Source organism: Pantherophis guttatus, chromosome 7 (genome assembly GCF_059756535.1).
Source record: "Pantherophis guttatus breed Tessera chromosome 7, ASM5975653v1, whole genome shotgun sequence".
Taxonomy (NCBI): Eukaryota; Metazoa; Chordata; class Lepidosauria; order Squamata; family Colubridae; genus Pantherophis; species Pantherophis guttatus.
This window is the reverse complement of record NC_142069.1, coordinates 6,573,731-6,590,749: the sequence shown is the minus strand read 5'-3', so window position 1 is coordinate 6,590,749 and position 17,019 is coordinate 6,573,731. Positions and strand designations below refer to the sequence as shown.

Sequence of the window (17,019 nt, the reverse complement as noted above, 5' to 3'; positions counted from 1 at the left end):
CCTGTAATTTTTGCTACCGGTTCGGGTGAACTGGTCCAAACCGGCTGAATACCATCTCTGTACACAACCTCCCAAAAATTGCCTTCCATCAGCCAACTGTATATATATTTATATTTTATATTTTTTTATATTTTATTAGATTTCTATACTGCCCTACTCCCGAAGGACTCAGGGCGGTGCACAGCCAAACAATAAAAACACATACATACAAAATTTAAAATAGAATAAAATCAAATTAGATAATTTTGGCCCCGACAAATTTAAAATCCCAAACTTTTAAAACCAATTTAAAATTGAATATATAAAATACTAAAAGATATTTAAAATTTTAAAAATCTTTTATAAAAGAGGGGGAAAATTAGGCCAGGCCGGCCTGGTGAAATAGTAAGGTCTTTAAGGCGTGGCGGAAGGTGCGCAGATCCCGGATCCTCCGTATCTCTGGGGGGAGCTCGTTCCAGATAGTAGGTGCCCCCACAGAGAAGGCTCTCCCCCTGGGAACTGTAGAGTGTCTTTATCCCAGACTTCGTTTTCCAGGTCTTCAGATGGCATAGCAAGTCTATTAAATATCCAAAAGGTAGTGTTTTTTTTTTCTTTCCCCAAAAGGCAACTAGACTTCCTTTGTATTTTTTTCGAAAATATTTCTCTTCTGATCCAAGAAACTTCTTCCTCGGAGAACTGAAGAAGCTTCTTGGATAGTGAAGCAAAATGTTTTTAAAGATAGCACCGAAAAAGTTCAGCTGCCTTTTGGAAAAGTGGTGGTGGTGGGTTGCCCCCGGTTCGCGCCGGTTCTATAGAACCGGTAGTAAAACTGGCGGGATGACTCCAACGTCATCAAAATGCTTCTGCACATGCGCAGAAGAGCGTGCGCACGGCCCCGTTGCGAACCGGTAGTAAAGGTAAGTAGAACCCACCCCTGGAAAAAGCATCTTTGAGACAACCTGGATGATTGAGTATCTCCGTAAATATCTTGGTTTCATGTCTTAGAAGCAGTGGTGGGTTTCAACCGGTGTTACCACTGGTTCGCTTCATGCGCGCGCTTCGCACGCATGCCAAACTTGCACTCCGTACAAGCGCAGTGTATTATGGAACAGCTCAGACGTGGCAATCCACTCTGCCACGCCTTTCAGCTGGGCTAAAAACGACCAAATATAAGGTATTTATAACGCAGGGGTGGGTGGGAGGGCCAAAATAACCGTCAGAGAGAACCGGTTCACTCTCAGCTCACCATCGCCACTACCGGCTCGGCCGAACCGGGCCGAACCAATCCACCACTGCTTATAAGGCTGCTAAATGAGCCCGTTGGAATGAACCAACATACTTAACTCTAAATTTGCATCAGGAAAATAAAATAGAGAAAGAATTGGACCTTCAGGGATTTTCTTTACAAATTTAAAACTCAGATGTCCCACAGGGGTTTTTTCAAAAAGGCAGCTGGACTTCCTTTGTTTTGCTTGAAAGCATTTTGCTTCTCATCCCAGAAGCTTCTTCAGTTCTGACTGAATGGTGGAGAATGGAAGGATTTATATTCATGGACAACCATGACCTGGATGGATGACCGAGACTCTCCATAGACATTTAAAAGTCAGATATCCAAACACTCTTGAGTAATTACATTTTCCCATTTCTGTAACGCACAACTATGATACTATGTTTGAGTGCAACATTCGGAAGGATCTAATTGTGCATAATAACTGATGCGCAGTGATATTTAATAGCTGACCTGCGATAGTACTAAGTAATTGAGAATATTGGATGGCTGACAAATCATGGCGTTAAGATCTCATGGGAAATATGTGATCGGTATCCAGTCAGTTAAAGAGATCTGTTGCTAAAACATATGAAGAACAGTTGCTGGAATCGGATATGTCTAGTTTAATGAAAAGAAGGACTAGGGGAGACATGATAGCAGTCTTCCAATATTTGAGGGGCTACCGCAAAGAAGAGGGGGTCAAGCTATTCTCCAAAGCACCTGAGGGCAGGACAAGAAGCAATGGGTGGAAACTCATCAAGGAGAGAAGCAACTTAGAACTAAGGAGAAATCTCCTGACAGTTAGAACAATTAACCAGTGGAACAACTTGCCTCCAGAAGTTGTGAATGCTCCAACACTTGAAGTTTTTAATCAGAGATTAGATAACCATTTTGTCTGAAGTGGTGTAGGGTTTCCTGCCTAAGCAGGGGGTTGGACTAGAAGACCTCCAAGGTCCCTTCCAACTCTGTTATTCTATATGACTTCACAGACATGATTTGAGAAATTTATGGAAATAAGCAGCCAATCAGCGGTCGGAAATTAGCCTTACCAAGGATGGCAGCCAGCCGGTAGCAAAAGCATATTCTTCTTGAGATGTTCCCACTTCTAAAACATTCCTAAGTGCCACCTGCAAAGCCACGGAGAGAGGAACACCTTGTGATCACCGAGGTGTTGTCAGGATGAGGAACTCATTAAAGGTGGAGGAGGCCGGTCCCTGCCTTTCTGAGGTATCTTGGATACGCATCTCCTCTGCTTCTTGAGAAATCCAGGGTAGGTCAATCAACAGGGTTTGTGTGGCTTGCCCAACTCGTTCTTCAAGCTGGAAGCCCAAAATGTAGATGCTTTCACATGAGAAGGCTCGTCTTCCACTTGGGTCAAACAGAGAAAGGTAGCCCAACCATAGAGACTCTTGTTAGTATCACATGCAAACGATGAGCGTCGCTTGCAAATAACGAAAGTCAAACTCTTTATTACTGACCACCTATAATACAAGAATCTCCCCAGGCTGCTTGCCTTCCCTTGGGAATGGCCAGATGCAGGCAGTCCTCGACTAACATTTGTTTAGTGACATTTCAACATGACAACGCCACTGAAAAGTGACTTATGACCGTTTTTCCAGAACACAGCCGCGCAAGCTGTCGTGGGTGCACCTAGATACACCCACATTACACCAATTCTCCGCGAGCTGCACTGGTTCCCTATTGGTCTCCGGTCACAATTCAAGGTGTTGGTTATTACCTTTAAAGCCCTACATGGCTCAGGGCCAGGTTATCTTCGAGACCGCCTTCTACTGCATAGCTCCCAGCGACCGGTAAGATCCCACAGAGTTGGTCTCCTCCGGGTCCTGTCAGCTAAACAATGCTGGCTGGTGGGACTGCGGGGGAGGGCCTTCTCTGTGGCTGCCCCAGCTCTCTGGAACCAGTTACCTCCTGAGGTCCAGACCATCACCACCCTATTGGGCTTCTGAAAAGCGGTGAAGACCTGGCTTTTCCGGCAGGCCTGGGGCTGTTGATCTCGCTCTTGCGATCCGGAGAGATCCGGCCATGAATGGTGTGAATGAGTTTTTAATGTTTTTTTTAAAATTGATTTATATGCCGCCCTTCTCTGGAGACTCAGGGCGGCTTACAGTGCGTTAAGCAATAGCCTTCATACTTTTGTATATTTATACAAAGTCAGCTTATTGCCCCCACAATCTGGGTCCTCAATTTACCTACCTTAGAAAGGATGGAAGGCTGAGTCAATCTTGAGCCTTGGCGAGATTCAATCTTATTTTAATTGCAGACAGCTGGTCTTAAATTACAGTACTTCTGTCTGTTGAGCTAAACCAGGCATTTTTAATGTTTTTAATTCTTAAATGTTTTTTATAATGATTTTAAATGCATTGTGAGCCGCCCTGAGTCTTCGGAGAGGGGCAGCATACAAATTGAATAAATAAATAAATAAATAAATAATTTTCACACTTATGACTCTCATCCCCACGGTCATGTGATCAGAATTTGCACACAAGGCAACTGGTATGTATTGATGATCCTGGCAGCATCCCGAGGTGTGTGGGTATCATGCAATCACCTTTTGTGACCTTCTGACATGGGAAGCTAATGGGGAAGCCAGATCCGCTTAACATCCGGGTTCCTAACTTAACCATGGCAGCGATCCACTTAACAACGTACGGCAAGAAAGATGGTAACTCGATTGTTAAACAAAACCTTGCTTCCCCGTTGACTTTGCTTGCCAGAAGGTCGCAAATGGGGAATTTGCGTGAGGTTGCAACCTCCCAAAATATGAGTTGTCCAGCGGCCAAATTTTGATGTCAGGACCATGGGGACGTTGCAACGGTCATCAGTGTGAAAAAATGGACATACTGTATTTTTCGGAGTATAAGACGCATCTTTCCCCCCCCCCCCAAAAAGAGGGTAAAAATCTGGGTGCTTCTTATACTCCGAATGTAGCCCTGCCCAGCTTCTCAAATGGAGGTTTCAGAGGCTGAAAAAAGCATCAGAAATGAAGCTTCAGAAAAGAAGCCCCCAAACAGAGCTTCAGAGGCTTTTTTTCTGAAGCTCTGTTTTGGGGGCTTTCAGAGGCAGGAAAGAAATTTTTTTTCTGAAACAGAGTTTCAGAAGTTTCAGAGGCAGAAAAAAAGCAAAAAAAAAAAAAAAAAAAGCAAGCCACAGAGCTCACAACCAAAGAACCTGTTGCTAAAATTCACTTCTGAGAACAGCTGATTGGGGGTATTCCAGGAGGCCGATCCATCCACCGATCAGCTTTTCTCTTATTTTCCTCCCTAAAATATAAGGTGCGTCTTATACTCCGAAAAATACAGTAAGTGTGAAAAACAGGTCATAAGTCACTTGTTTCCATGCTGTGGTAATTTTGAACGGTCACTAAACGAGTGGTTTGAAGTGAAGGGCATACCTGTAGAGCAAATGATGACGTTTAGATGCTGGTTAGGTCGTATGCATGGGAGGTTCAACTCGGCAGCAATTGGGGAAGGATTATTTTGCCGCTGAGGCACACAAAACAGAAACCGAGACCCACAAAAGTACTGCCCTGTTCTTTAAACGCCCCGCCTCGGTTTGCAACAACTTGCTAAACTGCTTTAGGTCCTCCAATGTTCATATTACATGTTGCAACCTGATTGTTTTGTGATCTGAGGTCAGTGGATGCACAGTGTCTCCCTCTGAGAATTAACCAAAGATAATTTCCTTAAGGGAGAAGGGTGGACGGTGAGTTTGTTCAGTGAGACATTATTCAGAATATTGTCAGCGTCTCTCTGTGGGCAAGGATATGCATCTCCTTTTAGGCTTCCAAATATATATATTTAGTCTTCGGGGAAAGGCGGCATACAAGTTGAACAAATAAATATACATATATATATATATATATCGGGCACAAGGAGAGTTTTTTCCCGAATGCCATCACTCTGCTAAACAAATAATTCCCTCAACACTTTCAAACTATTCACTAAGTCTGCATTACTATTACTATTAGTCTTCTCATCGTTCCTATCACCCATCTCCTCCCACTTATGATTGCATGACTGTAACTTTGCTGCTTATATCCTTACGATTTATATTGAGATTGTTTACTAGTATGATTTGATTGCTTATTTGTACCCTATGACTATCACTAAGTGTTGTACCTTATGATTCTTGATGAATGTGTCTTGTCTTTTTATGTACACTTGAGAGCATATGCACCAAATTCCTTGTGTATCCAATCACACTTGGCCAATAAAGAATTCTTATTCTTATTCTATAAGAATATTTTAAACTTTATTTAATTTTAAATTTTTGTATTTATGTGTTTTATCTTGTGGCTGTTCACTGCTCTGAGTCCTTCGGGAGAAGGGCGGTATAGAAATTTAATAAAATAAAATAAAATAAAATAAATAAATATTCTGTTCTGTTCTGTTTTGTTCTATTCTACTCTACTCTATATTCTCTTCTCTTCTCTTCTTTCCTTCTCTATTCTATTCTATATACAGTATATGCCTAAAAGGATATGCATTTATATATATTTAGAAGCCTAGGAGATGCAAAAATCATTTGTTCCCTTTCTTGGCCTTTAGATATATCTATATATCTATATATCTATATCTATCTATCTATCTATCTATCTATCTATCTATCTATCTATCTATCTATCTATCTATCTATCTATGCCGGGAAATGGAACAAATGATTTTACCGTGATTTAAAAGATTGGCCGTAAAACTCTTTTTTTTTTAGTACTGAAAACTTAGCCGGCATGGCATTAGCGATCCTCGTTCATTAACATTCTTGCCTGCGAGGTCTCCGTATCTCAGCATTCATTTTATACCATTTTAATTTGGTTACTCAGCCCTTAATTGTCCTATTCAAAAGACAAAAGAGCTTTAGGTGACACAGGAGGTAATGCAGGATATTTTTATCTCTTGCCGAGGCTTGGGCGAACTTGGGGAGATTTTGAGGTGCTCCGATTTTCCTCAGGTTTCTCTTTGGAATCGCAGATCAGATGGAGCTGGAAAGGGAACCTGAGTGTGCTTAGCAGAGGACGCTTTCCAGAGGGGAAAAAAAAAACATCTGTCAGAGGCAGATGTTATATGCTCACCTCTACATACCATTGTGCAGGGAGATTATCTCTGCAAAAGAAATACCTGAAATTAAGAGCCTTGTGCTCTTATCCTGCCGAGTAGCTCTCCAAGATGTCCAACTTACGTTCTCCATAAAGTTGGGGTTTGATGTGACCAGCTGCAAATATACCAGTGCAGTATTTGATTTTTTTCCACATAAACTGCACATCAGTGGTTAGAGGGCTTAGATCAGGGGACCTCAAACTACGGCCCGCGGGCTGCGTACAGCCCGCCAAAGCCATTAATCCTGCCCACACAGGACCATGAGGCTGCCCCGCCCACCCTTCAGCCGAGGGCAGGACTTATCTTCGTGAGCCCCGCAGGCTGGAACTGGAAGGCAAGGCCAAAAACAGGGTGTATGGAGGCCTCCTGTGGTATCCGTGCCAGAAGTGGGATTCAGCCGGTTCTGTCCGATTCGGGTGAACCGATAGTGGCAAGTGCAGGTGGCTCTGCCCACCCTCCCGGACGTAATGTGCGAGTACTGCATGCGCAGGGAAGGTAAATGAATCCCACCTCTGATCCGTGTGTCCCGTTTTTGACCTCCCCCGGCTCCAGAAGATAGACAGAAAGAGAGAGAGAGAGAGAGAGAGAGAGAGAGAGAGAGAGAGAGAGACAGAGAGAGACAGAGAGAGAGAAAAAAAGCGAGAGAGACAGACGGAGAAAGAGAGAGAGGGGGGGGAGTGCTGTTTTTTCAGTGTTGGTGTTGTAACTTTGAACAGTCCCTAAATGAACTGTTGTAAGTCAAGGACCTGTAGCCATGTAAATTGTTTCAGTGTCCACTTTATAACAAAATAATAGCTCACCTATTTTTTTATTTGCAATATTTTCTCCTGTGTTATTTATTAATGGGTTCTTCTGTTCGGCTTCTGAGTCTGATCTTTTCATGTTTTAAAATCACTCCATTGTGATCTGGTTATTGACCGTAATCATAAAAAAAAAAGCACCGTGATTTAACTTCTGAACCAGGAAACTATATTTTTCCTTAAGTGTAATGTGGAATGCGGACTTCATATATTTCTACCGCAGTTTATTTACCTCTTTGACAAACTCAGTAAAAGGTTCAAATAATCTTTGTAGCTCTCGTGGCAACCTCTTTGTGGTCCAAGAGATAAGAAGAATGTACATCTTGAGCCCAAATGGAACTTGCCTTTTTCCAAAATGGCAAAGTCATAAAACTGAGTTGAAAAACAAACCAAGTTTGATTCCTATCCTGATTTAAATGCGAGTCTGGTCAGATTGACAGGAGACTTAAGTGGAAAAGAATACACTTCTAACTTAATTTTTTTTTCCTGCTACTGTTTACGTAAAGCTCAACTTCTTTGCTTTAGCTGAGTTTTCATTCCCGGAATCCTAGCCTAGCAGTCTTTAAGAGAATGCGTGCCAAATTTTAAAAGGGAGGTGCGTTCCTGAAAATCCACCAGGTTTAATGCCTTCAAATTCGAACATGTGACTAAGCCTCCCATCTTGCATTAAACTTCCCGTCTGCAGAAAAAAAAAGCCCTGATTTTTTTTAAAAAATAAAATGATCAATTTGCAAGCTGGCATAGATAAAGCCGGCAGCCTCTAGCCAACCTCTGATCACAAATTAAGACAATCTCAACGAGAATTGCCCTGATCTCTTGAAACTAGTTTTCTCCTCACTCTGAGGATATTTTCCATAGGCACAAGTTGAGTTACTCTTTCTCCTTTTAATCGCTCCGACGAAAAATACCTGCATTTCGGTGGCAAAAAACCCATGTATTTAAATAACCCTGTTTTCTCACCGCTTAGGCTCAGGCATTTCCTGAACATTAGCCCCAAGGATACGAAGGAAAAATACGCTGGCTGAAATACATCCGTGCTCTGTTCCCAGTTATTTCCATGGGGCCTGTTATTCCAGTTAAAGGCCAGGAGTTTTAAATCTTGAATTTCAAAACGCAAAATACAAGGGATCCTTACTGTTATTTGCCAATATTTTTTCGTTCTTCTGACAGAAGAAAGCTGTATGACAGAAGAAACGCAGGGGTCCCCAAATTTGGCAACTTTTTAAGACGTGTGGACTTCGACTCCCAGAATTCCTGGCTGGCTGAGGAATTCTGGGAGTTGAAGTCCACGAGTCATAAAATGGCCAAGTTTGAAGACCCCTGCTTTAAAGTCTTGGATGAAAAGTAGGATTGAATACATGGATTGGGTCCCCATCAGTAGCGGGCTTCAATTTTGGTCGGTACCGGTTTGCTTGCGTGCGCGCAGGCTCTGTCCACCCGCTCGGCCTTCTTTGCGCATACACAGAAGCTTCTGCATATGCGCAAAGGAGGCCGAGCGGGTGGACAAAGCCTCCCGCCGCCACTGCTACCGTTTCGCCCGATCCGGGGTGAACCAATAGCAACCCACTACTGGTCCCCATCACACCCGCATCCAGAAATCTATGTAACCTTCCGAAACATGAGGAAAATGTAAAAAAATAATAATAATAAAATGTAAAATAACAAAGTCCTAAAAATAATTCTGAGGCAAATTTCAAAATAAGTCGCAGTGCATCAACTGGAGTCAAAAAAGTATATTTCTAGGAAGTGCATGGATAAGCTACAGGTAGTTCTTGACTTACAATCGCTTGTTTAGTGACTGTTCGAAGTTACAACGGCAGTGTAAAAAGGGACGTGTGACTGTTTTTCACACTTAAGAACCGTTGCAGCATGTCCGTGTTCACATGATCAAAATTTGGACGCTGGGCAACTGGCATGTACTTATGACGGTTGCAGTATCCCGGGATCATGTGATCCTCTTTTGCGACTTTCTGACAAGCGAAGTCAATGGGGAAGCCAGATTTCCTTAACAACCTTGTTGCCAACTTAACAACTGCAGTGATTCTGTGGGAAGATAGGTTGTAAAATGAGGCAAAATTCATTTGACAACTGCCTCACTTAATAATGGAAATTTGGGGCTCAATTTGGTTGCAAGTCGAAAGCTACCTGTACCGTAGGCAAATTTCAAAATAGCCACTGTTGTCTTCAAGGTATCAACCCGAGTCAAAAAAATAAAATAAAATCTAATCCTAAGGAAGTGCTCCGACGAACTTCTGAAATGAGCAAGCTGAAAAATCTCTCCTTTTTCCGAAGATTGAATCTTAATTCACATGGGCTTTGGAAGGGGAGAGAAAAATCTAATTCATATTTTCAGTTGGAGAAGAGAAACCTACCTCACTTACCCCCGCCACATACACGCACATCCGAAAGAAAAAGGAAGTTATTTCACAAAAAGCTAAGGCAGATTTATTTATGTTGTTGTAAAAAAAAAAAAAAAGAAAGAAAGAAAACAGGAGGAGGAAAAAACAAGGAGAAAAAAAAAAAGTTTCACATACTCCCATCAGGAAAAAAAAAAATCTACCAGCCATTTTACTCCATCCGGAGTCACATCTGATTTTTCTAGCTTTGCAAAGAAGAGGCTGTGGAAATCACTCCAGGGGCTTTCAAAAAGGATCATAATTAGTCTCTCCTGCTACTTAAAACCAGGAAAAAAGAAATGCAAAGTTTGAAGAAGGCAGCTGATATTTACAAAGGCCTCTGCTGCTCGGTTGATTGTTCTTCTGGCTGGCGAGTCCGTTAAATTCTCAATTTGTGCCTGTCACACTTGGTGAAGGAGGAAAAAGAGAGAGAGAGAGAGACAGAAGCAGAGGGAGAGAATTGTGTGTAAGGATGTGCATCTTTGCGATTCCTCCCAAAATCAAAATCCTCAGAGATGTGATGGCAACGGATAGGGCAGCAGAAGCCGGACCGAATCCCTCCGGGAAAAGAAGACTCGGGGAGCAGGAACGCCCAGGCCTTACCCCCTGGCCTGACAATTCTCCACAATCTCAGTGTGCTTTGTGTTTTCCCTTCTTGTGTTTTTTGTCCTTCTTTTTGCTTGCACACCTACAGCAGAACCATTGTATCTCTTCCGGGGGAGCAGCCGTGATGCCGACGCAGGGCCTGCGAAGGAAAAGGAGAAAGGGGTGAAAGATGGGCAGGAGGAAGGAGAACCATTCCTTGCAAATCTGAACAGGATTAAAGAGCTACAGGTAGTCCTCGATTTATGGCCACAACGGAGCCCCGAAATTCCGGGTGCTAAGCGGAGATGGTCGTTAAGGGAGCTTTGACCTGTTTTACGAACTTTCTCGCCACGGGTGTTAAGTGAGTCACCCCACCGTGGTTAAGCTAGTCACACGGTTGTTAAGTGAATCTGGTAGTCCTTGACTTTGCTTGTCAGAAAGCAGTGGTGGTATTCAGCCGGTTCTATCCGGTTTGTGCGAACTGGTAGTGGCGGCTGAGGGAGGCTCCGCCCACCCGCCTGGACGTCATCACGTCCTGTTTTTGACACTCTCCGCATGCGTGGAGATAGGTAGTGAACCGGTAGCGAAGGTAAATGAATACCACCCCTGTCAGAAGGTCGTAAAAGGGGATTTACATGACCCCGGGACATTGCAAACGTCATAAATATGAGGTAGTTGTCAAGCGTTGGAATTTTTGATCACGTGACCCCGGAGATGCTGCCATGGTCGTAAGGGTGAAAAACGGTCCTAAGTCATTTTTTCCCCCAGTGATGTCGTAATTTCGAATGATCACTAAGCAAATGGTTGCAAGTCAAGGACTACCTATAATTTGATTTAAAGGGGAGGGAACATCCTGTGACAGAGTGTTGGATAGAACGTGGGTTAAAAAACAACCACAACATGTTTTGTTTGACGATGGCTTCGTTTTCACACACACACACTCACATGTACGTAATGATTTGGGACATCACCTACAACCGAAGAGATTCCACAATTTTAATTTATGTGATGTCAGGGCTGATCTTGTGTTTTCCCCCACCTCAAAATCCTCCTGCAGATATGAATAAAATGAGGCACCGGTGGATTTACACAAGGGTTACTTCCTGTAGTTTCTCGTGAAACATGTTCTTAGATACTTAGAATGGCTGCAGATCTCCGCGTATTAGCGTTATGCGTTTTCTCTGAATTGTACTTCCTGATATAGATATATACATATTTTTCCACATCGTTCATAAACTGGAATGCATCTGTACATAAATAATTTTCTTTCTGGGTTGTTGTTTTTTTTAGCGCTTCCTCTACTGTTTTTAATCATTTTTAGGGCCCTGGTTCTTTGGTTTTAAAGGGTTATATTTCCTCATCCTTTAAAAAGACATGCAAATGGATGCTGGAGCTTGCTTGCTTTTTTTTTTTTTGCTGAAAAATATAGGAAATTAAAGGTTTAAGAAAAAAAGTTTAAACTTCTTTTTTTAATATATATATATATATATGTTCACAATTACACGGGAAGAAACCCGAAATATTAACTACACACACACACACACACACACACACACACACATAGCCACTGGGATCTCGATTTGTCTGTTTAAATGTGTAGAACGATTACTCAGTTCACTGAATAAATCCTTTCAGTTTGTAGAACGGGTCTATTTTTCAGTTCAGGAAAAATACTCTTAGGATTATTTAAGTAATGAAAATTCAGGGAACTCTATATTCACATCGGTGCTTTTGCAAGAAGGAATTCAATACCGCAGACAGTAAGGACAACCTGAATGTATCACTTGGCTGCTAGGGAAGCCTGTTTGCTCAAGATAGGGGTCTATAAAATCATTTAAAAAGAGGGCTGTGTTAGGCCTGGGGGATGCAGCGTCCCCCAAAACAGGAAGGGCTGGGAGAAAAACAAACAAACCAGATTTAACTTGAGTTTACACTTACTTATTGCAGGAGAAGGATGTGGCAGAACGTGGAGGTGGAGTTAAAAGAGGAATGAGTCTAGAATCCCTAGGTAGTCACAAGAGGACTAAGCCCAATCCTCCTTGAAATATGTTGGTCCAAGCAGGTGCTAGCAGTTGAGAAGATTCTTGTAGATAGGGGTTTTTTTTTAAAGAAATAAATCAGTTTAATTGGACCTTCGCATGTGGGTTTGATCTTTCGGGCCTGATATTTTTAAATATAGTAACTATATTTATATATAATATAAATATAACTATATTCATCTTCCAATCATCCATCCATCCTTTATTTTTACAAATAATTCAAGGTGGCAAACGTATCCCACTCACCTTCTTCCTCCTGTTTTCCCCACAACAACAACAACCCTGTGAGGTGGGTTGAAGTACTGGGCTAAAGTCACCCAGCTGGCTTTCATGCCTAAGGCAGAACTAGAATTCACTGTCTCCTGGTAATTGGCCCAAAGTCACCCAATTGGTTCTCCTGCCTAAGGTGGGACTAGAACTCACTGCCTCCTGGTAATGGGCCCAAAGTCACATGACCAGCTTTCATACCTAAGGTGAGACTAGAACTTGTGGTCTCCTAGTTTCTAGCCTGGTGCCTTAACCACTAGACCAAACTGAGATTATTTGCGTGGACTTTATATTTCCTCCTTTCTGCTGCCTTGAAACCAGACTGATGTCAATCCTGAAGTGACCTGACCGAAGCCATCTTGGAGATTCAGTGTTGTTGCCACACTGGAGCTGAGGGATTAGAGATAGCTGGGGTTTTGTAGCCAAAACAAAATACTTTCTCTTGGGAACCAAGGTCATTCTCACACCTGGGCCGAGGAAGGAGTGAGGTCACCAGGCAACAAGACAGCACTTTGACTGGACGATGTGACGAATTGTTTGGGGTTGAGGGAAATTTTCCAATAAAGCTATTTTTTGAGGAATCCACCTGCCTCGGAACCTTGCTTGCTATGGGATTATTACTTGGAACCCTGACAAATGATTGTAAGCGCTGTCTCCAAAGTTTTGAGAAATGGTTGCATATAGACCAAGAGCTCCAATTTGGACACTTTTGTGTTCAGATCTTGTCTGAACTCTTCCAGCGGATTACAACAGGCCGACAACACAGAATCTTAGGTAATGTAATAAATGATCATTTCCGTATCATTTGTAGTTCTAAGACTACAACACCCACAAGAGGTCCCACAAGAGTTCTCCCACATGACTTCAGAAGCAGAACATGGCCTCCTCCACCACTTACCAGTGATACCAATCGTCACAGTCGTCACACCCAATCATCGGGCTGCCATCGTCCGGCTTTTCACAACCGGGACAGATCCATACCTTGTTCCCCCACTCATCTCGGATCTGGATGGATAGAAAAGGAAGGAGAAACTGAAGACTCAAACGGGCAGAGGTCTCATTTGATGTAGATTACTTTGTACACGTTCCACAATAGCTATCTAACATAGTTAAAAGGGAGTAGGAATGGATTTCCGGGGTGGGGGTTTGGGGGGGGGAGAGAAATGCATATGACAGGAACCAGGAGCACCACTCAGGTGACCCCGAGGACACAGATAAACTTCCAAGTGCTTCAACGATCCTCTAAAAGGATGCAAATGACCAGCTGTCTGCAAGGAGTATAAATCCTTCCATTCCCCACCATCCTGTCAGAGCTGAAGAAGCTTCTTGGATGAGAAGCGAAACGTCTTCAAAAGAAAAAACAAGAAAGTCCAGTGGCCTCCTGAAAAAAGCACCTTTGGGATATCTAACATAGTGTTTCTTAAGCTTGACAGCTTTAAGCTGTGTGGACTTCTGGCAGTTGAAATCCACACAGCTTAAAGTTGCCAATGTTAAGAAACACTGATTTAATAGCTCAAGGATGGGGGTGGGGGGTAATGGGGTCATCGATGGGGGAGTATCAGAAATATCCCACCATAGCCATGATAGTGCAGTGGTTGGAATGCAGTTCTACTTTTGCTGACTGCCGACTGCCAGCAGTTCGATTCTCACCAGCTCAAGGTGGACTCAGTCTTCCATCTTTCCCAGATTGGTAAAATGAGGAACCCAAATTGTTGAGGGAAATAGGCTGACTCTCTAATCCGCTTACAGAGGGCTATAAAGCACTGTGAAGCGGTATATAAGTCTAAGGGCTATAGTATTTGAACAAACATGAGGTATGAATGCAGACATGCAGCCTTCGATAACAATATCAATGGTAATATATTAGGTTTATAAGGAAGCTAGATCAGAGAATTTCAAGGCACGTTACAATTGAAAAACTCAATAAAAACAACAATATACATACATACATAAAATAAACAACTTCTTGCTTTGAAAAGGTACAGATTAAAAAAAAACACACAATTTCAACCATTCTTATTCATTATTCGGAGGGTTACAGGCCATGGTTTGTTCAAAAGATCAATTTGTGAATGAAGATTAATCTCCATGAAGATTCCTAGTCATCCAGGTGGAGTTTTCTGAAGGTTGAATAATTGCAACTGAACTGCCTCCAGAAGTTGTGGGGTGCTCCATCACTGGAGGTTTTTAAGGCGAGAAGGGACAGCCACTTGTCTGGAATGGTACAGGGTCTCCTGCTTGAGCTGGGGGTTGGACTAGAAGACCTCCAAGGTCCCTTCCAATTCTGTTATTCATATTCTGTTACTGTGTTAAGTTGTCTTGTTCTGGGAGCTCAATTCCAGAACGAGCCAAGCTGAGCCTGGGATGGGATAATGTGGATGTGCCAACTGTGTCCTGACACACCTGAAGCGCAGGTGGCACAGCTTCAACAAGCCAGAGAGTGGCATCTTGAAGGCCACCACCTCTGCTTCTCTTTCAGAAAGCAAGTTGATGTGCTTAAGAAAAAAACCAAGCACATCCCAACCACTGGCTCCAGTTGCCAAGGGGCTGTGTCAGACCTGCTCAACCTGGGATCCATCGTTTGACTTGGTCTGTGAGTTCTTCTACCCTCCACCTACCGAGCCAAACACCTTGTTAGCCGTGGATAACAAAGCCTGTAATCTGAATGAGAACCGAAGAAGCTTCTTGGATGAGAAGGGAAACGTCTTCAAGTAAAAACGAAGGAAGTCCAGCTGCCTTTTGGAAAAAGCTTTTCATTTATTTATTTATTTATTTATTTATTTATTTTTTTATTTGATTTGATTTGATTTGATTTGATTGCTGCCCTTCTCCCAAAAGACTCAGGGCGGCTCACAACAATACGAAACAGAGAATACAAAAGTTAAAAGACAAATTAAAACAGAATATCCAAGAAATAAGGTTAAACGTGGGAATACCAATTCAAATTTAAGATTTAAGAAGTTAAATCTTTGGGACAATCATGAACCTGGATGGCCGAGAATCTCCACAGACGTGTAATTTGATGGGCTTGGAAGATGCCAGTGCTAGGTTGGCGAAAGCAAGACTTCCCAACTGGGAGCTGAAACTGGTTACGGCCCTACCATGCTCCTTCCATCCATTCATTCATTCAGCCGCCTCGGCTGCCTCCCTCCCTCCGTCCCTCCCTGCCTTGCCGAAGACTGTCTTGGCAGTGCGCGTCTAATATATACAGCACAAGCATTTAGGTTGCTGGGTTAGTACTTATTAGCCAAAGTCATCCAACTCAGCTCACTGATAAGATCAAGGGTATAAAAAATAGTTACTGAGTAACTTTCCATTCCTTTGACATTTGTCACACTACGACATTTACCGAAGGGTAAGTGGGAGAGGGAGAGAGAGAGAGAGAAAAAAAAGAGAGATAGAGATGGAGAGTGAGAAAGAGAGAGATGGAGTGTGTGTGTGTGTGAAAGAAAGATGGAGAGAGAGAGAAAGAAAGAAAGAGAGAGCTGGAGAGAGATGAAGAGTGTGTGTGTGAGAGAGATGGAGAGAGAGAGAGAAAGAGAGATGGAGTGTGTGTGTGTGTGTGTGAAAGAGAGATGGAGAGGGAAAGAAAGAGAGAGATGGAGAGAAAGAGAAAGAGGGATGGAGAGAGAGGGAGGGAGGGAGAGAGAGAACATTAGAAAGTTTATAACACTTTGCAACAGGCTGGTAAAGGCTGGCTCTTCTGTTCATTATGGTGCACATTCATACATGCTGCTAATTACGTTAATTGCAGCAATCCTATTTTGGACAATATGCACCCTGGAATTCTGGCTTCTGTTAGAACTTAATGATTTTATGAAAGTTCTTCTCTCCTTCGTCAACATATGAGAAACTTTCCAACTCTTAGGCCGTTCAGTTTTAATGGCCTTAAATCCAAATTAATCTGAGCTTAAATATATGGGTGTCAGCCTATTTTTAGTTGACAGATGAAATGAATGTGAAAAATTACACTCTAAATATAAAGATATAGTCAGCTATGAACATATAAATAATCGGCCTTTCTCCTGCATAGGTTTTTCTGTTTTGTGACTGCTTCTTTCCTAAATTGAGGGAAACAAAATAAGCCAAAAGCCTAAGAAAGCAAACTGAGAGTTGAGCAGCATATAAATTTCATAAATATTTATTTAATTTATTTGCCGCCCGTCTCGCCATCGAACAATTCTAAATAAATAAATAAATAAAAAACCCCAGACAGTCTGACTATATGTTTAAATTTCCCCTTTACGCCCGGGATTCTGCCATGAATAACCTAAGCAAGCTCTTATTTAAAATGATATAATTGCCTGGTAAGTTATGTGATACATGATGTAAAACCATTGTTTGCCTAAAATAGAATAGAATAGAATTTTTATTGGCCAAGTGTGATTGGACACACAAGGAATTTGTCTTTGGCGCATAGGCTCTCCGTGTACATAAAAGAAAAGATACGTTCATCAAGAATCATAAGGTACAACACTTAATGATAGTCATAGAGTACAAATAAGCAATCAGGAAACAATATCAATGTAAATCGTAAGGATCCAAGCAACAAAATTACAGTCATACAGT

At 42.3% G+C, this 17,019-nt stretch overlaps 1 protein-coding gene across 2 annotated transcripts in view; it reads right to left on the bottom strand.

Moving 5' to 3' along the window:
• Positions 1-9,585: 9,585 nt before the first annotated feature.
• TAF3 (TATA-box binding protein associated factor 3) overlaps positions 9,586-17,019 on the bottom strand; it is a 182,463-nt gene continuing 175,029 nt past the window's right edge. For both annotated transcript variants that reach the window (XM_034436650.3, XM_034436651.3), the window contains exons 6-7: positions 13,349-13,455; positions 9,586-10,304 (exon numbers count right to left, since the gene is read on the bottom strand). In XM_034436650.3, the coding sequence (XP_034292541.2) occupies positions 10,190-10,304; positions 13,349-13,455 (222 nt within the window). In that variant the 3' untranslated portion in view covers positions 9,586-10,189. The remainder of the gene's footprint in view (positions 10,305-13,348; positions 13,456-17,019) is intronic.